Genomic DNA, 24,965 nt, shown 5'->3' on the forward strand with positions numbered 1-24,965 from the left:
CCTCAGATTATGATGCATAATTAAAAATCCAAAAGTAACCATGACTAAAATTTTTTCTCTGTGACATTTTCTTCTTTTCCTTTTTTTTTCTTTTCTTTCACATCCATCTTGCTGTCCTTTTCCTACTTTTTTTTTAAGCAAATAAAAATATTCTCAATTTAGCCTAATTAATTTTGGAAGTAGAGAAGAGGTATTGGTCATATACGAAAGTAATTAACAAGCTATCTCATGTTAAAATCAATACAAGAAAAACTCTAATCTCCCTTTAGCCAACTCCCTGAGTTAACTCAGGTTTTGAACTTCCTTTTGTGGAACATACTAATTAGTTTTCAGAGTAGGTTGACTTCCTTAAGTAGTAGGCACCTTTTTTTGTTTGTACCATTAACTGTTCTATTCTACATTTTTTCTGATTACTGCTAAGGTAGATCATTTCCCCATGATTTTCTTCATAAATCTATTTTATTTTAATTTAGTAAGAACATTTAACATTTAACATCTACTCTTTTAACAAATTTTTAACTTACAGTATAATATTATCGACAGAATGCTGTATGATTATCTATAGCTTATTCCTCTTGCTTAACTGAAATTTTATACTTTTTAATTAATCACTCCCCATTTCTCCATCCTCCTGGCCCCTGGCAACCATAGTTCTTCTCATTGAATCTGTAGGTTTGACTATAGATTTCTCATATTGGTGTAATCATGTAGTAGCTCTTTCTGTGACTGGCTTATTTTATTTAGCATAATGTTTTGAAGGTTTATCTATGGTGTAGTGTGTATCAATAGTTTATTCCTTTTTAAGGCTGAATAGTATTTCATTGTATGGCACACTTTCTCTGTCCATCCATTTGTGGACACTTATATTTTTTCCATCTTGGCTATTGGGAAAAGTGTTGCAGTGTCCCCTGACCATCTGACCAACTGTATATAGTTATCAAAGGTCAATTGTATTTGTTATGTAGCATGGTTATGTCATTTGCTCTTCTTATTTCATCACCTTCTAGTTAAACATTGCATAATTTACTGAAGCCTGAGTATTAAAAGAGATTTTTTTTTTCCCAACAAAAACCTAGTGGATACTTTGGAAGTGGATAAAAGCAAGTGGATTAAAATATATAAAGTATTTTTAAAGGTTTTTTTTTGTTGTTTTTTTATTATTATTATTTATTTGACAGACAGAGATCACAAGTTGGCAGAGAGGCAGGCAGAGAGAGAGAGAGGAGGAAGCAGGCTCCCTGCTGAGCAGAGAGCCCGATGCGGGCCTAGATCCCAGGACCCTGAGATCATGACCTGAGCCGAAGGCAGAGGCTTTAACCCACTGAGCCACCCAGGCGCCCATAAAGTATTTTTAAAAAGTATAAAATTTTAAAAGGCTTCTGCATTTAGGTTTTACTGATAGCTTTGACTTTTTCCTCAATTAAAAAATAAAAATAGACATCAAAGGCAGTGTATGAGATTTATACAAACAAAAAATTTAGTAAGAAATCACAAGCAGTGAGTACTTACTCGAATAAGAAGTCTTGGTTAGCCAACAAAACAGCAGCATTTTATACATTTAAGTCGAAAACGCTATTAAGAATGGATATACCATTTTCACAATTTTCTGTCCTAATTGTTTTATTTGCTGAATGAGTTCAGTGAATTACCAATCCTGGCACTTAAGACAAGAAGTCTTCTACTGTACTTTGTAATTTATTCAAGAATATAGAACGTAAAGAGTTTTCTCTTCACTGGACTGAACCTGACTGGATGCTGTGGGTGTTTTCACATCTGAGTATCATTAGGAAGACAAACTACCCACTTGAGGTGATATGCCTGCTATTTGGATCTGCTTTATCTTCTGGAAATTCTCAAGTTTTTACTCTATAGAATGAAAAAAAAAATAATTTACAATAACATGGATGGGAAACAGGTTTCATCTTGAAAGCCAGCTCTGATTAATTGCTAGTGACTGCTTGAGGATCTGTGCTGGGATGAAGTGTAGCTCCTTCCCCCTTCAAGGAAAATGCCCTGGCCCAATAGTGATACCCCCCCGCCAGGGATGCAGGATGGAGTAGAACAATAAACTATGACAGCACTGTTCTTCTGAGCTATATCCACATTTTTCTTAGTGTTTTGAGTTCTGTAAATGAATGACTCTCTACCTTTCTCTTTTCTTCTTTTCCTTCTTTTGGGACACCTTTATGGGTGATATTCCTCAGCCTTATTTAGTTACCACATAGACGAGAAAGACTGTGAGCTATGCACAATTCACTGCCTTGGTTCACACAGGAAACATGTCTGTGTTACTTCTTCACAAGTGAGAACTAATTCATGCGAACGAAAACCACGGGATTCTCTTGCTGTCCACACCTCCAAAAACTGAATAAATACAGTTAGCCTTCACTAAAGAGAATCAGTCCCTAAAATGTATCCCTCAGATACGATCTTCGCAATTAGGAGTGCTACAGAATATGAAGGCAAGTGAACTATTCAGTGATCACTGTTGAGTTAATTAGTGAATCTGATTGCTAAAATGACTCCACTATTTTCTTCACAAATTCTTCACATTGTTTTGAGTATATTTTAAGAGGCTGGGCTTCCTAGATGAAAAATGTAACAATTTTCTAACATACAATATTCACAAGGTTTATGGTATTAAGAAGTTGAATAAGAACTATTACTTTGCCATAGTTTTTAACAAACATAGGAAATGAGATTCTGACTTTATAATGTAAATGTGGCTGAAATTCTTTTTTGGAAGATAAAATCAATAAATGTATTCTCAGAAGTAAAATATAATCATTGAATCCTATCTTCTAAATGTTCCCCAAATTCTAAATGTCCCTTGCCACGTGTGCGTGTAAAAGGTATACTGTGCTATATAGATGCTAGGTATTAGAGGTTGATGATGGGAATGGATAGGTCCACACATGTTAGGGATAATTCTATTTCAGTTCAGTGCCTAGAATGTAGTAAGCATCAGAAGTCAAAAGAAATGAAAACTTACTCATGTAGCTATTTTTATAGAATGCCTACAACGTGCTAGCAACTATAGTAGTTGTGTCCTTGGGAAGTTTACAAACATTCAAGGGACACAGATTCCTAAGTAGATAGTTAAGGAGAATATGTCCAGCCATATTAGGGTTATGTCCAGGCTACTACTGTAATTTATCACAAATCCTTGTCATTTCAAATTATAGATGTTTTACCCCAACATAAACAAAGTTAGCTCTTTTGTACAGTAAGAAAAATGGAAATCGTTAAGTGCTTATGTTAAGTGTTAACTTACAGTCTAGGCATCAGATTTATAACAGTAAAATCCCATTTTTTAGAACATGTGGTATGTGATTTCAGCCCCTTGCATGGCATAAATCATGTTACAAATACTTGAAACCCGAGAGATTGTCTTTTCTATTTTTAACTACTTAATGACATCATTTATTGTCTACTGGGAATCAATTTAGGAAATCATATTCGTCCACTAAGCACTTCAGATAAGGTGATTCCATGAAGCATTCCAAGATTATCACAAGGAATTGCTTTCGTATGCCATAAAAGAGAAAGAAATGAGCAGAATATGGCCTGCAGAGGAGTTTACAGTTTTACAGCTCCTCCCACGTAAGTCACTGTTAACAGTAACAGTTAACTTTGGATTATCACTCACAGATTGAAAGCCCAGCAGCCATCACACACGCTGGCCTGTGGTGGCACTTGTATGTGTGTTTCTAAGTCAATGATGAGGGTATCAGAACCGATACTGGACATGGAGATGGCAAATTACAGTGAAGTATTGGACCCAACTTACACAACTTTGGAGTTTGAAACTATGCAGATTCTGTATAATTCCAATGGTGAGTCCTCATCTACTTGTAGACATAAAGGAAAGCAGGTATAATGGGAGGGGTAAGAACGGAGCTTCCCAGGTGGTCGCTCTGTATCTCCTTGCTGAAGAATCCAGGGCTTGGCTTTTAAGACTATGTATCTGAGTTTTTGCATTTCCTCACAAAATTTAAGTTAATACTGTTATGGCTCATTTATGTTGAGTCTTTAAAAGTCTAGTTCGCGTAACAAAGTGACCTCAGAGTTCTGTCATAGGCCAGTTAAGGTAAAAAGAACAGTTTCAGAAGTTACTTTATTTACTGTAAATCCCAGTGGTAAGTAACGTTGGCAGACTGGCTGTGAAGTACATTTTCTATGCGGTATTTAAAATGACATACAGAACGCTGGAGGCTTTTACTGGTTGCCTCCTCCTGTGGTTTCAGTTCTCAATGGCTGTTGATGAGAAACTTCACTTAAAATTACTCTAAGTTTTGCACTGAACCCAGTATGAAAGGAAATAAAGGCTTATTTTATAACTTTACTACTTGACAAGCTAATGTTTAGCCTCACAAATCTCTTGGTATTTATGTACTGTAACTTTTTAACTTCAAATAAGGCATGGATTGCTTAGAGTTCAGGTCTTTATATAATATAGTTTATTGTTGACTTTGTATTTAGGTTTTTCCCAAGTAAAAGTCTTGTCCAAGATTACTTATAATTGTCAGAACACCTTAAATCTAGTAATTATGTATACTTTGAAAAACGTGTGTGTGTGTGTGTGTGTGTGTGTGTGTGTGTGTGTGTGTGGTATAGTTCGGGATTGAGAATGTATCTTCTACTCAGGATAGGGCAACGTTCTGCTATGCTCTTCAGTTTTACAACTGCTAATCTCATTATATTTATAATAAACAACAGCTTATTAGTGGGAAGATGTTTTTTAATCCTTAGAAGATAAATTCTGAAATTTTAGCACGAAGAGAATTAAAAGAAACCCTTAGTGCAAATCTTGGGAAATCACCATTTTTATTCCTTAGGTTTAGATTTGATTAAAGATATTTAATAGTATATTTGTCTCCAGAGAATCATGATTTTTTAAAAGACTGTGTATTACTAAATAAGGACAGATTTAGCATAAATATGTAACACAACTGACTTTTGCGTTGTCTAACTTGTTTTGAAATAATGTTGTTAACAATATGTAAGTTTTGACTTTAAACTGGAAGCAAGAGCTGAATTTTTTTCCTGTTTCCATAAATCTAGAATATAATCAATCCTAACACTTCTGTCTTATTTCTAAACCAATTTTGTTTATGTTACCAAAAAGAAAAATTCCTCACGTTAAACTCCGTAACATCACATGATTAACCCTTAAACATACTCTCATTAAGGTTTTCCTTGACGAAATTATATATGGTAATGTCTGTCAGAAGTATTAGTAAGCAGAATATATGTGTTTTCACAGAATATAATTGACACATGACAGACTTTAATTTTATCTTTTGTTATATTCAAGATATGATGAGTTGTTATGTTAGAATTTAGACAGATCTAAGTTCTCTAACATCATGAAGTTTATATTCTGTAGGGAAAGGGGGTGGTAAATGAACAGACTAGTACATAATGTTTAAGAATGAAGTAGTTATTTTAAAAAAAATAATTAGGGTTCTAGATTCTCCTTGGAGGGCAGATGAAGGAGGACTCTTAGATGTGTTTAGAGAATAGTTCATAGACAGTGAGAGACTGGAGCAGAAATCAGACCACCAGTTCAAAAACATCCTTGAGGAAGAACTTTCCTTCGAGGCAGGAGCAGCAAAGGTGAAGATTCAGAGATGGAAGCTGCCAACTCGAAGGAGGTTAAAAAGGCGACATTGTTGAACAGTGAACAGGACGGAAAGTAGTACCAAGTAATGGAGTCAGAGAGGTGGGAGGGGGCTTTGACACACAAGGCTTTACAGCAAGCCTGAGATGCATAGGCTTTATTCTGTTTCTGAGGGTTAGGGACAGAAGACTAATAATGATGTGCATTTCTTGTTCCAAGAGCACTTTGGGGTAATAAACAGGGAAGCAAGGGTGGAAACAGAAAAATTAGATAAGAGGCTATTGCAGTAATGTAGGGGAAAGAGTATAGTCGATTGGGTAAGGGTGAGCATGGTAAAAGGGTGAAAAGTTGTGAATTCGATATGTATTTCAAATATGGACTTAGTATTAGATTAGATATGAACAATGACGGGGAGAATCCAATGAAGACCACCGGGTTATTGGCCCAAGGTACTGGATGGAACCATTGACTGACTGACATAGGGAAGACTGAAGGAAGAACAAATTTGAGGGGAAAAATAGAAGAGTTGTGTTTTGATACATTAATTGGCAATTCCTATTAAACTTTATTGTTTTTTTTAAAGATTATTTATTTATTTATTTATTTGACAGACAGAGATCATAAGTAGGCAGAGGCAGGCAGAGAGAGAGGGAGAAGCAGGCTCCCTGCTGAGCAGAGAGCCGGGTATGGGGCTCGATCCCAGGACCCTGGGACCATGACCTGAGCCAGAGGCAGAGGCTTAACCCTCTGAGCCACCCAGACGCCCCTTCTATTAAACTTTAAAGTGAAGTAGTTAAAAAGGTATTTGGGCATTTCAAACTGATACCCACAGACGACATCAGGGCTAGAGAGAAAATCTGGGGATTTTTCTCTCATATACATGATATTTAACATCATGGGACCAAATGGGTTTTCCCTAGGAAAGAGTATATTTGGGGGTACTTAGACCTATGGTGTCCCGAAGTTTAATCTTCAGAAATATGTGAGGGAAAACTGGAATGGAGACTGGCAGAAGTGGCCAGTGGTTTAGTGTGCTCCAAGAGGTCAAGGAAATGAACTGTTTTGAGCCTGTGAATAATTAGTAGGGTAATATAAATAAGAAATACTTAGTATTAACTTGAAGGCTACTCTGCTTTTTCTTTAACAGATAGCTCTGCTCCCGAGACCTCAAGTATGAATACCACAGACAATGGTGTCAACTGCCTATGTGCCATATGTGGGGACCGAGCAACAGGAAAGCATTACGGAGCATCAAGCTGTGATGGGTGTAAGGGCTTCTTCAGACGCAGCATACGCAAGAGTCATGTTTATTCCTGCAGGTACTTGAGATGCTCCTTTGGAGAAAGTTATCTTTAGAGGCATTTCAAAATGGCGTGCAAAAGTAAGGGATAAAATCAGGGCTTTTGGAGCCCTGGTTTAGTGTGGTTTAGTCAGTTAGCATCTGACTCTTAATTTCAGCTCAGGTCGTGATCTCGGGGTCTTGAGATTGTGCTCAGAGTCCAGCCCCCCACCCAGCATGGAGTCTGCTTCTGTCTCTCCCTCTCCCCCTTCCCTCACTTATTCTCTTGTTCTCTCGCTCGCTCTCTCAAATAAATAAATAAATAAAATCTTCTAAGAAGTCAGAATTTGCATACAAACAAAGTCTGTATGGAAAAAAAAAATCTGTAAGCTGTGTTTAAAGTATGGGTATGTGGGGGGCGCCTGGGTGGCCCAGTAGGTTAAAATCTCTGCCTTCAGCTCAGGTCATGATCCCAGGGTCCTGGGGTCGAGCCCCACATCGGGCTCTCTGCTCAACAGGGAGCCTGCTTCCTCCTCTCTCTGCCTGCCTCTCTGCCTACTTGTAATCTCTGTCTGTCAAATAAATAAATAAAATCTTAAAAAAAAAAAAAAGTATGGGTATGTGGGTGTGTATGCAGGATACATTCCTACAGGTGGTTCTTTTTTATGAAACATTTTAGACTTATAAAACATATAAAAAAATCCACATACTTATCATCCAACCTAGACAATATAGTCGAAGCCTTTAGTGAACACACCTCCTCTATCGGTTTCTGTTTCTGTCCTCCCTCCCAGAGTAGCTACTGTCTGAATTGTGGTGTTTGTCTTTCCTTTTGTTCTTTATTGTTTTACCACATGTTCATATACCAGTGGACCTGTTTAAATCTGTATTTAAATGGTTTCACAATCTGGGGGTTTTTCTGCATCTTGATTTTCTTTTTAACATCTCTACTTCCTGAGTCTTTCAAACACAATTATAAAAGTGTGGATGATTTTGGTAGCTTGTCAAAGTCAGTGAGTGAGCTTAAATTTTCAGTCTTAAAATTTTAAGTGTATTTCTCATGCCACAATTTTGCCATTGAATTCAATGTTTTGTCCAAAATATATTTAACTCTATTGTATATGTCACATATTTCTAGTAGGCTTCAAAAATATCTAGTGAACATTGTAGTACAAGTTAGGATTAGATACTCCACCTTGAATCTTCAGAATGACAGTTCTGGAATGTAGATTACATCTGTATGAAATATGGACTATTAAAAAAGTGACTGATGCTAACATAAAAATATCAGTGTTTGCTCTACTGATGAGTAGCATGTATAGGATTGCTGTGTTATTTTATGAACAAACTGGACATTTGGGAAAAAGTTAATCTCCCTTACAATATGACGCCATTTGATTTCTAGGGTCTGGAAAAAGCTAATGTATAACTCTCCAAATACCTAACTAATGTTCTCTAGTAATTTTTCCAGGAGGGCTTAAAGTTGGTTAAAAAAAAAAAAAAGTAAATCATCTACTTTAAAATCTTCTTGATAAACAAAAAAATACATTTACATGAGTCTTGCTTTTATGTACATTAAAGCTCTAGATATAAAAAAATAAACCATGTAGATTCCCTCATTAAAAACATTTTCTCTATGATTACATTAAATATTCAGTGCTTTTACAAAATTTACAAAATTAACAGTGAAAATAAACACAAAATAAAATGTAAACAATATATTTTGAGTCATATGTTCTGTTAAAGATGAAATACGTATATATGAAAAATAGTGTGATTCAAACAACTAAATCCAACAAAGACTTTTAAGAATCAAAATATCAGCACCATTGGCTTTCAAGATTTCTTCCCTTTCTGTATGAGAAAAGTGAGAAAGGAGTGCTCCCATACAATTTTTGGAATTAAAAAATATTCCCACCACGTGTACAGTTTGACGACTCATACCTTCTCATCATGAATATTGCTGCCAACTTAGCCTTCTTTATATATTTTGGTATTAAAAAAATGCTGTGATTTTCCATTTGGTAAATACTTATTATAATAATGAAGGTGTAGGAATGTAAAGGTTTTTTAAGCTCAGATTTTGCTGGTCTCAAATTTATCCATTTCCTCAGATGTACAAATTTTATTTCTATTTTAGCTCTTCTGTCCCATTGAAGTTGGGCTTTCCCTCTAAACCACTTTTAAATTGTTGTTTCAATATTTTTCACATTATGTTTTCTTTATTATGGCTGTTTGTAAACTTGTATGTGTACTCTGTTAGATTATAGTTTCCTCGAATGGAGGAGACAGGTCATATTCCTTTGTTTAATCCCTACACCAGGATCTTGTACCCAAAAGGTGCTCAATATGTTTATTCAGTTTTTGCATTATTGTTAGTTAGTTGTATTTTCCTCTTTTATTTATTGGTAATCGGATTCCTTCTCCTGAAGCCATGAATTCCCAAGTGAACAGTTCTTTTTCCTCATCCTAAAAATACCTCTCTTCCAGCTCAGTTCTTTTATAGTAGATTTTATATTCAGTCAGTTCAAAGTGGCTACCCATCATTTTGAGAAGAACTATCTTCTTTTGTAGATCACCAGTAGGTTCTTTTATTCCCATCATTAATAATCAGTAACATACCAGTTATTATAAATTGATATTTGTAATACTGATACAGTGTACATTGTATCATCAATGGGCTTTGATACAATATCAATGGTATTGATATTATTACAAATAATCAGTAATATACCAATACATATGGATGTGGGTAATTTTATGACACAATTTGGAAGAAATACTATTATTTTACTATATGATTGATATTTGCTCCAAAGTCTATGATTTATATTTACCCTACATGCACACAACTTTTTGCTGAAAGTCCTTCCAATTTGGCAGTTGTAAATTAATTTGGGAATGTTCCATCAGGAGTGAATGGTGGACTGGAAATCAAGCTCACATTTAATTCCAGAGATCATACATTTTAATTTTTTTAAGTGTTTAATTCAGGTTTTGAGTATGTTCACAGAGTTGTGCAACCATCACTACAACCAACTGAAAACATTTTCATCACCCTGTAAAGAGACCTCCTCCCCTTAAGCTGTTGCTCCCCATTTCCCTTAACTCCCTCCCCTGCAATGATAGGCAATGATTAATGCACTTTCTGTTTCTATAGATTTGTTTCTTCAGGACATTTGATAGAAATTAAATTACAAGCACACCTCACTTCACTGCGCTTCACAGACATTGCATTTTTTTTTTTTTTTTTTTTTGACAAATTGAAGGTTTGTGGCAACCCTGTGTTGAGCAAGTCTTTCGGTGCCATTTTCCAATCAGTATTTGCTCACTTTGTGTCTGTGAGTCACAGTTGGGTAATTCTTGCAATATTTCAAACTTTTTCATTATTATTATTATATTTGTTATATGATGATCTGTGATCAGTGGTTACAACTCCTGGAACATTCAGATAATGGTTGGCAGTTTTTAGCAATAAAATATTTTTAATTAAGGTATTACTTTGGTATTTTAGACTATGCTGTTGCACACTTTGTAGATTATGGTATAGTGTAAACATAACTTTAATATACACTGGGAAACCAAGAAATTTCATTTGACTCACTTAATTATGATACTAGCTTTATTGTGGTGGCCTGAAACCAAAACAGCAGTATCTCTCAGGTATGCTTGACTTCTTTCACTTCGAATATGTTTTCAGGGTTCACCCATGTTATAGCATGTATCAGTACTCCATTCCCATTCATTGCCAGACAATAATATCCATTGTGTAGGTATACCATATTTTATCTATCTGTTCATCAGCTGATGGGTTTTTGGGTTGTCCCTTTATTTTGACTGTTAGGAATCACGGCGGTTTGGACATTTGTGTGCATATTTCTGAGCGAACATATGTTTTCATTTCTTTTGTGTATACACCTAGGAGTGGAATTGCTGGGTCATATGCTAACTGTAACATCTAACTTTTCTTTAAAAACTGCCAAACTTTTGGCCAAACAGCTGCATCATTTTATATTACAAAAGCTGTGTATGAGGGTTGCAGTTTTTCCACGTCCTCATTGACACTTGTTATTGTCTGTTTTTTTTTTTCTTTTTTTCCCTGATTATAGTCATTTTAGTGGTTGTGAGATAGTACCTAATTATGCAGAGACCATACTTTCAGTGTTGTTTTCACCTCTGGATATGTAATTTGGCAGTTAGAGTAAATTTCGGTTGCATTTGAGGCACATTTAAAATTAATAGAAGGATATTTAAAAGAGAAAAGCATGAAAGTGCAGAGGAATGAAGTTCTGATATATTCTCCATTACACTGAAATCATTTAGCAATAAGCAATTAGAATTCACATGCCAAGGATTTTTAAAGGAGGTTTGGCTTTCCCAACTCAGGATAGGAGTGATAATGTATAGTGTGTATACTGGTGAAAAGTCAAATATCATTCAGTTTTATTTTGTTATAAAGACTGCATGAGAAGTGAGGCTTGTATTTCCACGTACATGCTGACCATTAGACTGGAAAAGTTGCAGGTAACTGTTCTCACACATTCTTCCTGTTGGGCCAAATTTGACCATATATACACTCGGTCTGTTTATCTGTTTATCTGTGTGTGTTTGTTTTTGTTTTTGTTGTTTCGTAAACAATTTTCTGCAAATTAATATATCTTTGATATTCTAGGTTCAGTCGGCAATGTGTTGTTGACAAGGACAAAAGGAATCAATGCAGATATTGTCGATTAAGAAAGTGTTTCAGAGCAGGAATGAAAAAAGAAGGTAATAATACATAGTATAATAATGATAACTGTTGGTGGAAATTGTTATACACATATATCCTCATGCATTCACATAACTTTTTCAAGTGAATTCTGATTTTCTTCAGTGAGGAATCTCTAATTCCCTAAGTTTAAGAATTTACCCAAGGACACTGACACCCAGTCTTTGATGATTGTCTGATTCCAGACACTAGTACCTCTGCTACTGTGTTATACCTGGAAAGAGAAGTATTATCTAAATAATATCCCCATACCCTGTTCAAAAGAGAAATGGCAAAATCTCTTAATAGGTTGAAATTATAAACCTCACTTTTAAACACACATTTATTGTCAATAATAATTGAATATCTTTATCTCATAAACATTGATTGAATATTAACTTTTTATTCATTGATTTATTTATTTAGCAAATATTTATTGAGCATTTCTTTCTAAAAACTGTTGCAGATGCTAAGGCTTCAGTGGTAAACATAACAGAAAAAAGAGTCCTTCCTTTCAGGGAGCTTATATTCCATTGAGGAACAGAGACAGTGGACCACATACTCTGTTTCTTAATTTCATTTCAAATGTAGTAAATAATCTGATTATATTATTCTACATTCTAACTGTGGTTAATTTGGAAACAAATCTGTTGATCACATGTAGACATTTGGCAGGAGATAACCACTGCAGTATTTTATGCTTATCAGTTCACATGCTTATGCCTATTACATACCAAGAAATATTTTTCAGAACTATTTGACAAACCATTAAAAAAAAAATCAAGTTAAATACTACAGAAATGTAAAGTATATCAAACTTACCTTGAACATAGCTAGTTTTTTCTTTGTCATAATATTTTTAAAGAGACCTAAATTCCATTAGTTTCATTTGGATTACTAGTCTCCAAAAGAAGGCAAAATAAAGTTTACAAAATTAAAGGAGAAGCACTTTGTCATTATAAAATGACTTATTTCTAATGGCAATATTTAGTAGTTTTTAGGATTTATTACATAGTTTGTCAATCAGTTTCATCTATTTCTATTTGAACCCCAGCACTACTCCTACATAAGTATAAGAAAGTCAAAAATCCTCTATTTCCTTTAAAAATTCACAGGTTTTGAAAGAAAATTACTTTAAAAAATAGTTAAATTATGTCTCCTACCATTCATAGAATAATGCATTAGTTTTTTCTAAATAGATTAGGAAGTAACTTCTGAAGATATATTTCTCTTATTTACAGTAATAACATAATACCAAGGTTAGTTGGATAGAATTCTATATAAGCATGGTTTTATGTTAAAAATCATAGCAGCAGGGCGCCTGGCTGGCTCAGTGGGTTAAGCCTCTGCCTTCAGCTCAGGTCATGATCTCAGGGTCCTGTGATCAAGCCCCTCATCGGGCTCTCTGTTCAGTGGGGAGCCTGCTTCTCCCCCCCAACCCCGCCTGCCTCTCTTCCTACTTGTGATCTCTTTCTGTCAAATAAATAAACAAAATATTTTTTAAAAATGATAGCAGTAAGATTACAAATGTTCACAATATCTTTTGGTATGTTTCTGAGCATTGATCATGTAAATGAAATTCACTAAAGCATAGCTTACATTTTAATTTTTTATCTCCACATATGCATTTCCATATGAGTCAGTTTAGGCTGAAAATCAATGATCATTTCTGTGGGGAAAAAAGAGTAAGCTACCAGTAAATATGATTTTAAGATAAAATATTAATGATTCATTCCCAGCTTCAACACTACTCACTCTTAAAAGCCAAGTCCAGTATTTTCTCTTCCAAATTAATGACTTCATGGCTAATAGTAAGTATGGGGAAGATAGTAGCTTTTGGCATAGAAATTGGTGCATCTCTTTAATAAAAGAATAATTTAATTAAAAATTCTAGTAGTTTTATATCTTCTCTCTCCAGCAGAACAGGGTAGAGCATTGATCTAAGTAATTTAGGGGTGATAGGCCTTGTTTTCATTCTTTTTGGTTAACTGAAGATATATTTACCTCCTAAGTTTTAAAACCTAACGTTGAGAGGCACCTGGATGGCTCAGTCAGTTTAGCATTGGACTCTGAGTTTTGGTTCCATGTCAGAGCCAAAGCATGGTGTCTCCTTGAGATTCTCTCTTTTTCTCCCTCTGCCCTTCCTACTTCTACACTCACTCACTCTCTCTCAAAATAAATAAATAAATCTTTAAAAAAATAAGTAAAATATCTAACATTGATATTTGACTTATATTATTCTTTATATGACAAATATACAAGGTAATACTCTCTCTCTCACTCTTCCTTACATTTAAAAATGTAGTTTTCAGGGAGCCTGGGTGGCTCAGTCAGTTAAGCATCTGCCTTAAGCTCAGGTCATGATCCAGGGTCCTGGGATCAAGCCCCACACTGGGCTTCCCCTCAGCAAGGAGCCTCCTTCTTCCTCTCCCTCTGCCTCTGCTTGCTACACCCCCTACTTGTGCTTTCTCTCTGTCAACTAAATAACTAAAATGTTTAAAAAATAAATAAATAAAATAAAGTCTTGTTTTCAGTAAGGAATTCAGAAACACACATTACTTTCCCTTTCCTTTCTGAAACAAGTAGATCTAGCTCTCTCCTAGAAGCTTTTTATTTGATACTTAATGTCTTCGCCCTTCCAAAATGCTGATGTTCAAACCTTAGTCTCCTCAGGAGACACCTCTTCCTGCAACTTTTGCTTTATTATTGTTTAATAGCACATTGTTTCATAAGAGATCATGAGATTGCAAGCTTAAAATCACCTTTCCTAAATAAAATTCATTTTCCATTTCTCCTAGTGTTTGAGGAAAAAAAAAAACAAAAAACGGAAATTTCAAAATCTGTGATTCCTATCTTCTGATGGTGGATATACTCTTTGCCTTCGGCAATCTCACAGGCGATACTCTTCCTCTACTTATCTTACAGTTTTATTAACATTGAGAGAATGGAAAAACCATCCTATCACAGATACTGCATGGTTGAACTGACTGACCCAATGCTTTCTGACACGCCTACGATCACGAAGTTTCAAAAGGCAATATTTTATGAGATCTAATGACAGGCTTGGCCTTCTTTTTAAAAGTGGTGCAGAATAAAAAATAGCCTCAGTCATACCATGGTTTCCCCTCTGCCCCGTAAACCCTTCTTTCTTTTTATACTATTACTTTTGAATTTAAAACTGTATTTCCTGACATGTAGTGAAAAGAATTGACCAATGAATACTGTGATTTTTCTCTCCTAGCTGTGCAAAATGAACGGGATAGAATAAGCACCAGAAGAAGCACATTTGATGGCAGCAACATCCCCTCCATTAACACACTGGCTCAAGCAGAAATTCGGTCTCGCCAGGTACCTGCGGCACTCCAGCACCCAGTCCTGTCCAACAGAATCAAATGTCTATTTAGGCGTAATTCAAAAATAATCTAAGTTCATTTAAATGGGCTCACTTCTAAAATGAACTACAGTTTTACTTTGAAAATATTAGGTGAAATGTTGACTTAATTTTGACTCTTCCTGGACAACTTCCTATTTTTAAACAGAAAAATGCAATGTATTTCAGTCTAATGTTGTTAAATGAAAGTTTGTTTACAAGGTTGGTTTATAATACTGAATGCATAGCACAATCCTCTGGGGACAGGAGCTTGCTTTACTGATTACGTCTGTAAAATCAGTTACTGTGACTTTTGGGAAGCTTGGTTGAGACCTATCCTCAGGGCTTCCTTCTTTGAAAATGGTTTCTGAACTAAAGAATCCACCTTGGCATCCGTTTTGGAAACAAGTATTTAAGGGAAGAGCCAGAATCCAGAAACCAATGGAGAAGGAGTTTATTATCTTAAATTTCTGGAATGAGAATATCAGTTCCAAAGTTTAAAATTATTTGTCATTAGTTGTATACCTAAAAATAAATCATTTAAGAATCAAACGAAGAAGGGCGTCTGGGTGGCTCTGGTTGAACATCTGACTCTTGATCTCAGTTCAGGTCATAATCTCAAGATTGTGAACTCAAGGCCCATGTTGGGCTCCACACTGGGCGTGGAGCCTACTAAAAAAAAAAAAAAAAAAAAGAAGAAGACCTAAAATCCTTGCAATTTCCTGAGTGATAAGAGAGCCTTTTGTTAGTCATAAAATCTCCAACGGACCTCTCCAGAGCTTATGCTAATGAGGTGACATAGGGTGGGTCCCAGAAGGACCAAATTGGGATTCAAGGATTGGAAATTTCAACCCCACCCACTGGCTATCTGTGAACAGAGGGGGCTGAAGACTGGGTTATAAAAACTCTTGAACAACAAACAGGTTGGTGAACACATCAACATTTTGGAAAAGTGATTTCCCCGCAGAGGGCATGGATGCTCTCCACCACTCCACACCCCTACCTACCTACCTTGTTCTGTGCATCTTTTCCATTTGGCTTTTCCTGAATTGTATTTTTTATGATAAACTGGTCAATGTAAAAAAAAAAAAAAAAAAAGATCGAATAAGAAAACCTTTTGAAGACAGTTTATTTTACCATTGCCCCATGAGAAAAGTTAATGATATTTTTCTATTATAAAAAATTATGAAATAGCTAACTATTAATCAGGTTCTGTAATGAGTCAGTGCAACTACTTTCATTTTTGATAGCACGAGGGTGGTATGATGAGCCTAACATCTCCATTATCATCAATCCTTGATTACTTAATGATCCTATAGAGCGTTGCAGAATGGCTTAGGAGGCTGTGAAGAAATAGACATACGCATAGATAGACACACGCACGCACACGCACACACACACACATATGTTCAAAAATTAAGTTTATAAGAACTTTTAGAAAGCAATTTTAGCAGAAAAACATCTTAAAACCACTTATATTTTATATAGTTCAAAATTATATATAATTGAAAAATTTTTTCAGTACAGGTTAAGTTTCTCAATGTTGCTGAGTCAAAAGTTGGTTTCTTAATTTTACTTTGGTGGGTTTCCGTGTCATGCAGCAACATTGCTAGTTCTGGCTTCTCTTCTAAATCGTTTTTCCTGTTTGGTAAACTGTATCCACTGGAAACATTTTTTTTTCCATAAAAATTAAATCACAGAGCATGTTTCATGTGACTATGGCATATCTTTTTGCATAGTCATTTTGAATTAGGGATATCCTGGAAGTTGAGTAACTTATTTTATGGTTTTGCCTGTAAAAAGAGGCACTGCTCCCAGAACATAGTACTGTGCAGTGAATGTTTACAATTTAGCTCGTACTGATAGGTATGTTTGTCTCAATTTTAAAATGTTCTGTGTATCGCAAGATACTGTGGCAATGAGAGTGCCCATTTCAAAGCTGTGTACTTGTTGCAGTCATAGAAAAAAGAGAAATACTGCTCATTATTATTTTAAATGGTAAATTAATGTGATCTTCATGCTAGATCTCAGTCTCCAGCCCGGGCTCAAGCACTGACATAAATGTTAAGAAGATTGCAAGTATCGGTGATGTCTGTGAGTCCATGAAACAACAGCTCCTCGTCTTGGTGGAATGGGCTAAATATATTCCTGCCTTCTGTGAGTTGCCACTGGATGACCAGGTATAGTTAAAAGATGTCATGAATGCTTTTGGAATTTTTTTCGAACTTGGCTATGTTTTTGTGTTTTTTAAATTATGTTTATAGTAGATTGACCATATTTAACAAAGATTCAGTTATGAGAAAAAGATTGGTTTTCTTGTCCGTTCACCTTGTTCTCTCAAAAGGCACATCTATTTAACTTCTATTTTAGGGGTCCTGCAGATTTCTTTATTGGGTGAAGTTGAGGAAGACAGGATTCTTCCCTCCTAGAGTTTAAAAAGCTTTAGTTTTTACTGAAATACCAGACCACTCATAGACAGAAACCACATAGGTTATGTTGGTGTCTTTGTAGGCACTTTATTCAGTTAACGTAAAATTTTGCCTTTCATGTTGTCAATTTTATTCTAGCGTTCACTATATAAAAAGAATATATCTGGCAAAAAGTATCTCTAGAATCATACTCTGAAATATACAGAGAGATAGAATTCAGATATAATAATCTTTTCCTATTACATATATTTTCATATTTTGTAATATACCTTAAGACATTTTAATTAATAGCTAAGAATTTTAATTTTGTAGTCTATGAAACGATTATTCACTTCACATTCATTTTGAATGCTTCCATCTGGGTAGTTAATAATATTTTGTAGATGCCAGTAGTTGGAAAATTTTTATTCTGTCACATTGAGTAAACCATCGTATGTATACCTAGCATATATTTTTATATCTTCTGATCAGTGCCCTTTACCACTAACACTCAAAAACAAAGAAACAATCAAAGGGAAAGGTGCGTGATTATTTAAAAAATCCAGGAAGGGCAAAATATTTACACAACCAGAATGAAAAGTGATCATAGGAAGTCAGCAGTTATATTTCTAAGACAGCATTTCACATAGCGACCAAAAAAAAAAAAGAAAAAAGTGCTATGAAATCTGAAATCATTCTTAAAATGTTCTGTAACTGCCTTCCTGGTGTGAGTCAGGGTTATTGACATATCATAAAGATAGCTTGGCTCGGAAGGTTATTTCAGAATGAATAATGCTAAATTGCTAAAACATACGTGTGTGTCTCACCTCAAGCCATATAAGTAGGGTTATGTTATTTATCAGTTTTATATTTTTATTATCACTCCTCTTTAAAAGTTGCTGACTTGTTTATGAAGACAGTGATTTTAAAATTGGAAAATTAAAATCCAGTAACCTGCCAGAAAGAGTTTGTATTTACCAAAGGACACTTGAATACTAACAATATAACATTAATAGCCATGGATTGGCAAATGTCCATTATGGTTAAGTCACTAATAGAAGTAGCTTTCAATTGCATTATATATTACATTAGTTTATTTAGTCCTCTCAGGAGCTCTGGCATAAATGTTATTATCTCCACTTAACAGTGTTTAAAACTGACCCTAGATCAGTGAAATTCACTCAGAAAATTCATCAAACAAATACTTAGTAGGACTACATTTCAGTTTTAGGAACTGTGAGGATTTGGCAATAAAAAAACAGATTGCACACTATTCTCATAAAGTTTGCACTCTATTTGGGAGAGACAGACAATAAAATATATACAGATTATGAGTAAGTCAATTCTAGGTGGGGATAAATTCTATAAAATAGAATGGAATGAGTTGGGGAATAACTGGAGTGGAATGGGAAGACATACATTAAGTTGGAGATGAGACATTTTTCCTGAGACCTGAATGAAAAGGGGCCAGGCAAAGCATTCCAGGGACAGGAACATCACGTTCAAAGGGTCTGAGGCAAGTAGGAATAATGTGCCTGGAGAAACGTGAACAAGGGATATGGAAAGATAAAACCAGAGAAGTGGGTGGGGGCAAAGCAAGGCCAAGGTTAAGGAGTTCGGGGTTTATCGTAAAGATAATGAGGAACCAGTGAAGAGTTTTCAGCAGAGGAGTGATATTAAGTGATTATTATCTTGCAAATATGTTCTGGGAAGCTCTGTCAAGGATTTAGGATGGAGGAACCAGAAAGGAAGCAGGCATACCTATTAGCTCAGGCTAGGCAAGATCAAGAATGACAAAGGCTCCACAGGGGGTGGGAGCAATGGCGAAGCAGTGCCTAGATTTGCTGTACAATTAGAACAGAATCAAAATGGACTCTTGTTTCTGACATGAACAAGTATTTTGGATGATGGGGCCATTTACTAAGACGATGAAGATGTTGGAGACACATTAATTTGATGTTTTATATTTGGAATGCTTCCTGTTCTTCCTGGTGGTGAGGTTAAATAGGCAGTTGAGTATATGCATAGAGCTCAGTTGAGAGCTTAGTGCAAAGAGTTAGAGGTTCAGTCTAGAGAGTGTCAGCAAGCAGATCACCCGTCCTCTTCACAAGTCCTCCCTTGCTTTTGTTTATTCAGTTTATTATGTGTAACAGAGTGTGTTTTACATATACTTTCTTACATAGTCCTCTCACTATACTTGGGAGATTTTTTATCACTGCCTCCATTTGATAGATGAAAACAAAAGAGTCCAAAGCATACTGGTGAGCTTATCTAAGGTTGAACAGATAGTACATGACCAAGCCAGGATTTGGACTCTGCTTTGTTTGATTCTTTTTCATCCTAAAATACTTTTCTTTCTGCTTTTTGTTGTTGGTGGTGGTGGTTTGTTTCCTTTCTGTTGACTTGGAAGTTCTAGATTTTTGAAAAGTAAAACTCTGTTGACATGGTAAAATAGAAAAATAGAAAGCTTAATGATGGCAGGTCTCAATGAATATTACAGTTTATTAAAACAACAACAACAAAAAGGTCCTAGGCTTGAAGAACGCTGAGTTAATCAGATACATATTATACCATCTTCTAATCATCATATTTTATAATTAATTGTTAAATTTGAAATTTTTCATTAAGGTGGCACTGTTGAGAGCTCACGCAGGGGAACATTTACTGCTTGGAGCTACGAAGAGATCCATGGTGTATAAAGACATTTTGCTTTTGGGTAAGTTTTTTGTTTTTTTTTTTTAATTTAAGAAGAAATTATGCATGCTTCATCCTTATACAGGGTCTATTCTGTATGTACCAAGAATTCATAGACACTGTCTAATGGTACTCTTACTTTACAAATTAGATTTAATTGATTGTGTCCTCACTCAAGGCCCTATTTTTCCTTGACTTGATTGCAAGGAAGTTTAGAGGGCATTGAGACATTCAGGGTGCATTGAGATCTAAAAATAAGAATTAGAGAACGTGGTTACAAGGTACAAAACTTCCAGTTGGAAGTTAAATAAATACTAAGGATACAGCAAACAACGTGGGGACTATAAACACTTGCTGTATCATATGTGGGCAAATTGTGAAGAGAGTAAATTCTAAGCATTCTCATCACAAGGGGATTTTGTTTCCTTCTCTTTTTATTGTATCGATGAGAAAATGGACATGAGCTGAAACTATCATGATAATTATTTCACAATATATGTAAATCCAATCATTGTGCTGTACACCTTAAACTTATACAGTGATATATGTCAATAATTTCTCAATGACACTGAAGGAGAAAAATTTAAAAATAAAAGTGAGCTGTTGCTCAATAAACATAATATTGAATTATGTTTAAATCATTACAGGACAAAGAGTTAGTGATCTGTGTGACCACGTTATTGGAGTCTCAGTGTTGTTTCACACTCCTTCAGTGTCTACTTAATACTTGTCATTATATTGTTTTATACACGTGAAGGAACATGTTTATTTCCTAGGATATCGTGGCGAACAGTATGATGCAAAATCCTAAGTTAAAAATAATAATTTGGTGACTGTGTCTGAGAATTCTGATAGTTAAGTAGCAGTGTTGGAAGAGGCAAAAGTAGGATGGCAGGTTGAACGAGGGATAAGTCACGAAGGGAAAGCTCTGGTTTTCCTTAAGTAATTGTTCCAATCCCCCACACCTTACTTACCTTTTAAATTAGGTTTCCTACTGAAAGAGTTGAGGTCCTGGAATAATTATTACCTTCACCTCTCTCTGGCCATATGAAATGGTGACCAGATTGTTTATTCTATTTTTGTGATAGATATTATGTCCCAAGATAGAAATAAATTGAATGTAATATAACGATAGCTAATATTTGCTGAGGACATACTATGTAAGATGCATATCTCTTCGTGCTTTACATGTAAACACACACTATCTCATGTAATCCTCATGATGACCCTGAGGGATAGGTATTGTTATTCTGTAGGTGGAGAAATGCCTGCAGAGAAAGCTTGCCCAAAGTTACAAACCTAGTGAGGGATAGAGCCAGGATTCTAAACTGCATAATGTGACTTAGAGACTAGGTTCCTAGAGTCTGTTAAATACTCTCTTGTATTTAGAAGACTGCTCTTATACTGTTCTCAATATAGATTTGAATACAATATACCTAAAAACCCAAATGTCTTTGCTACCTAGTTCTAAATTGTTTTACCGTGAATAATTAAATAAACTGACTTTTCTTAAGAGGAACAGGGTTACATTTTTCGAGTTCTTTGGCACATGTTGTTACACTGAAGATTATCTTGCCTGCAGTGAAAGAATTCAGAATATTCTGCTTTTTACAAAACCAGAAAATAGCAACCTAGCTGTTTTGTTAGGAGCTTTTGACATTATTGTCATTATAGCCAGAGATTTTGAAATTAGAGCGTCCTTGTCTAGTCTCTGTCTCTATCCAATTTCAGGAACTTTCTAGAATTCATCTACTTAGACTTGTTAAAATCGTGTCTCGAGAGGTATTACAGCTACATATAACCTAGACCACTAAAGAAGTCCTATTTTTATCCAGTGTAAACAAGGAAGTTTCTTTAGGTTTTGTGTTATACTCTTTAATGAGTAAGACACTAAGAGATAACTGACATAGTGGAAAGCTAATCATTATAATTTTGTTTCTCCCTTGTCAATTATTAGCTTGTTATTGGTCTGTACTTTTATGTTATCACTAGTGACTGAGGCTGTTAAAATGCATGTGATCATATTATCAATGTCATTGATCCTTGACGTGTTCTTAAGTTTTTCTAACATAACTGACCTAACACTGCTGAGAGGAAGTACTATTACTACTTCTTCAAGAGAAGAACCATATAAAACATTGATGTGTAAAAAATTAAATCATATCTGACGGTCTTTTTTTGGGGGGTGGCTGACCTTTTTTTTCTCCCCCCCCAGGGAACAACTATGTAATTCACCGTAACAGCAGTGAAGTTGAGATCAGCCGTGTGGCCAACCGGGTTCTAGACGAGCTGGTACGACCATTTCAAGAAATTCAGATAGATGACAACGAATACGCTTGTTTGAAGGCAATCGTGTTTTTTGATCCAGGTTTGTTTTCAGAATTCCATTAAAAAACAACGATAATGAAAACTAAACTGTTATTTCATATTAGACTGTTTACTCTCACACTCTAGTAAGATTTAATCTTTAGATCACTCTTTTCTTCCTTTATTAGACGCAAAAGGGCTGAGTGATCCGGTGAAGATTAAGAACATGCGGTTCCAAGTGCAGCTTAGTTTGGAGGACTACATCAACGACCGGCAGTACGACTCCCGGGGGAGGTTTGGAGAGCTGCTTCTGCTCCTGCCCACACTGCAGAGCATCACTTGGCAAATGATTGAGCAAATACAGTTCGTGAAGCTTTTTGGGATGGTTAAAATCGACAATCTACTTCAAGAAATGTTACTGGGTGGTGAGTACATTTAAGAATTTCCATTTTATTTCTGGGCATCCCACTCTGTACAAGGTTGACCTACTGATTTTTTGCCTGTGACATATAGAACTCAGTTTTTTACATTTAGAAAGTCTGCAGAACCCACTGGATGTAGACAAAAATATTGAACGTATTGAAATCCTCATTCTTACTAGTGTCCACCATCTTTATGCTATACAGTTCCTCTTGCCTTAGATTTTATTCTTTCAAATATGGTAAATAGAAATATACTTCCTATTTTTAGTCCTTCTTGGGGTTGGATTGTATATTTTTAAGCCTTGACTCCTTTGAAAGCTCAAGGATACCAGCATTGCAACATAGCCTAAAAATATTCATAGTAAAAACCTGAAAAATAAACACTTTGCTCCTGAAATAATTAATTGACATAACACAACAAAAAGGGAAAAATGAGATTTCGTTGAGGCAATAAATGTCAGGAATGAGTTAAGAAATCATTTATTTTGTGCTCTGATCTAGATTAAATTTCCTTGTAAAATCACTTTATTTTATTTTATTTTAGCTTTAGTTTTCTGGTACTTAATGTGTTCCTAATGACATCTTTCTGAAATAAAAGTTGTTTATGCTATTAGTGTGATCCCAAATACTATAAACTTGAGGTAAGTGATTCTTGGAATTGCCTTAACAACAGGCAGCAAACCTAATGATTCCAGGAAACGGCACACAAGGTCCATTATTAATATACAACATAATGTGATACAACATTAATCTACCAATGCACAGTGAAAGCTGACATTGTCCTTAATATGGCAGCAGTTCTATTAATTTCTTTTTGAAATCCCAAAAAGCACTTTGCCAAAATAGCAATATTCAAGCTGTCAATCAGAACATTTGTTGCAAGGTAAACTTGCTGGTGTCCCTGATTAAATTTCACTGATGTAAGCATCCTTTTATCTTCTGTAGGTGCTTCCAATGACGCTAGTCATCTCCATCATCCCATGCACCCACATTTGTCTCAAGATCCATTAACTGGACAAACTGTACTTTTAGGTCCCATGTCAACGCTGGTTCATACGGACCAGATCTGTAAGTATCTGGGCCACTTTTCAACCGTGATACTTTTTTTTTTAATTTTTTATTTTTTTATAAACATATAATGTATTATTAGCCCCAGGGGTACAGGTCTGTGAATCACCAGGTTCACATACTTCACAGCACTCACTAGCACATACCCTCTCCAATGTCCATAACCCCACCACTCTCTCCCGAACCCCCTCCCCCAGCAACCCTCAGTTGGTTTTCAACTGTGATACTTTTTAAACTTACTTGTCTGAGGAAAAGTGGGATTTGGGGAAAGAATCTGTCAGTATCCAGAAATTGCAAAAAATTAGGTACCATTTCCTCTCTAGGACTCAACTGTGGGAGATTCTGACGTTCAGCAATTCACTTACTCTCTTTAGGCCCGACCTTACTCCCTAAAGTAGGATGTGAGCACGTAAATGCTTCCAAAGTACACCAGGATGTAAGGGCAGTTCTGGTATTCCCTGATCATGCAGGACTGTAAGAAGGACTGTGCAAGCTGGACCCATGCAAAGAAATCTTAATAATCAATAGGAAAATTATAGTTTGCTTGTGACCTCTAAAAATGTTTGCCAAAACTTTAAGAACCCTCTTAACTACAGATTATAAATATCATGAGAAATTAAAAAATAATAATCCTGAGATTTATTTAGTTCAGTGTAATATAAACATTAGATTCATCTGCGTGTTTTAATTCTTTGTTAAAAAATTTATGAAGTGTAGGGGCGCCGGGGTGGCTCAGTCGGTTCAGTGTGTGCCTTCGGCTCAGGTCTTGATCCCAGAATCCCGCTCAGTGGAGAGTTTGTTTCTCCTCCCTCTGCTCCTCCCCATCACTCGTGTGTGCTCTCCCTCTTTAAAATAAAGAAATAAAGTCTTCAAAAAAATTACGAAGTGTAGCTCAAACAGTGCTGGCCACCTTCTCTCCTCCTCTAACTTGCAAGTGGAAGTGAGCATCTTTTTTATGCCTTGATGAATTTTACTGTTTTGGAAGTTGGGATCGGCTTCCAACATTTTCTATTGCACTTTCCATCTCTGAAATGTCTCTGAGAATCC

At 35.5% G+C, this 24,965-nt stretch overlaps 1 protein-coding gene across 3 annotated transcripts in view; it reads left to right on the plus strand.

The window, feature by feature from the left end:
- Positions 1 to 24,965, plus strand: part of HNF4G (hepatocyte nuclear factor 4 gamma) — a 123,642-nt gene that overhangs the window by 92,908 nt on the left and 5,769 nt on the right. For 2 of the 3 annotated variants that reach the window (XM_032316644.1, XM_032316645.1), the window contains exons 3-11: positions 3,652 to 3,836; positions 6,771 to 6,942; positions 11,575 to 11,669; positions 14,891 to 14,997; positions 17,044 to 17,199; positions 20,056 to 20,143; positions 22,337 to 22,489; positions 22,617 to 22,853; positions 23,796 to 23,918. In XM_032316644.1, coding sequence (XP_032172535.1) covers positions 3,652 to 3,836; positions 6,771 to 6,942; positions 11,575 to 11,669; positions 14,891 to 14,997; positions 17,044 to 17,199; positions 20,056 to 20,143; positions 22,337 to 22,489; positions 22,617 to 22,853; positions 23,796 to 23,918 — 1,316 coding nt within the window. The remainder of the gene's footprint in view (positions 1 to 3,651; positions 3,837 to 6,770; positions 6,943 to 11,574; positions 11,670 to 14,890; positions 14,998 to 17,043; positions 17,200 to 20,055; positions 20,144 to 22,336; positions 22,490 to 22,616; positions 22,854 to 23,795; positions 23,919 to 24,965) is intronic. The other variant, XM_032316646.1, reaches the window with a different exon arrangement.

This window comes from Mustela erminea, chromosome 16 (genome assembly GCF_009829155.1).
Source record: "Mustela erminea isolate mMusErm1 chromosome 16, mMusErm1.Pri, whole genome shotgun sequence".
NCBI lineage: Eukaryota > Metazoa > Chordata > Mammalia > Carnivora > Mustelidae > Mustela > Mustela erminea.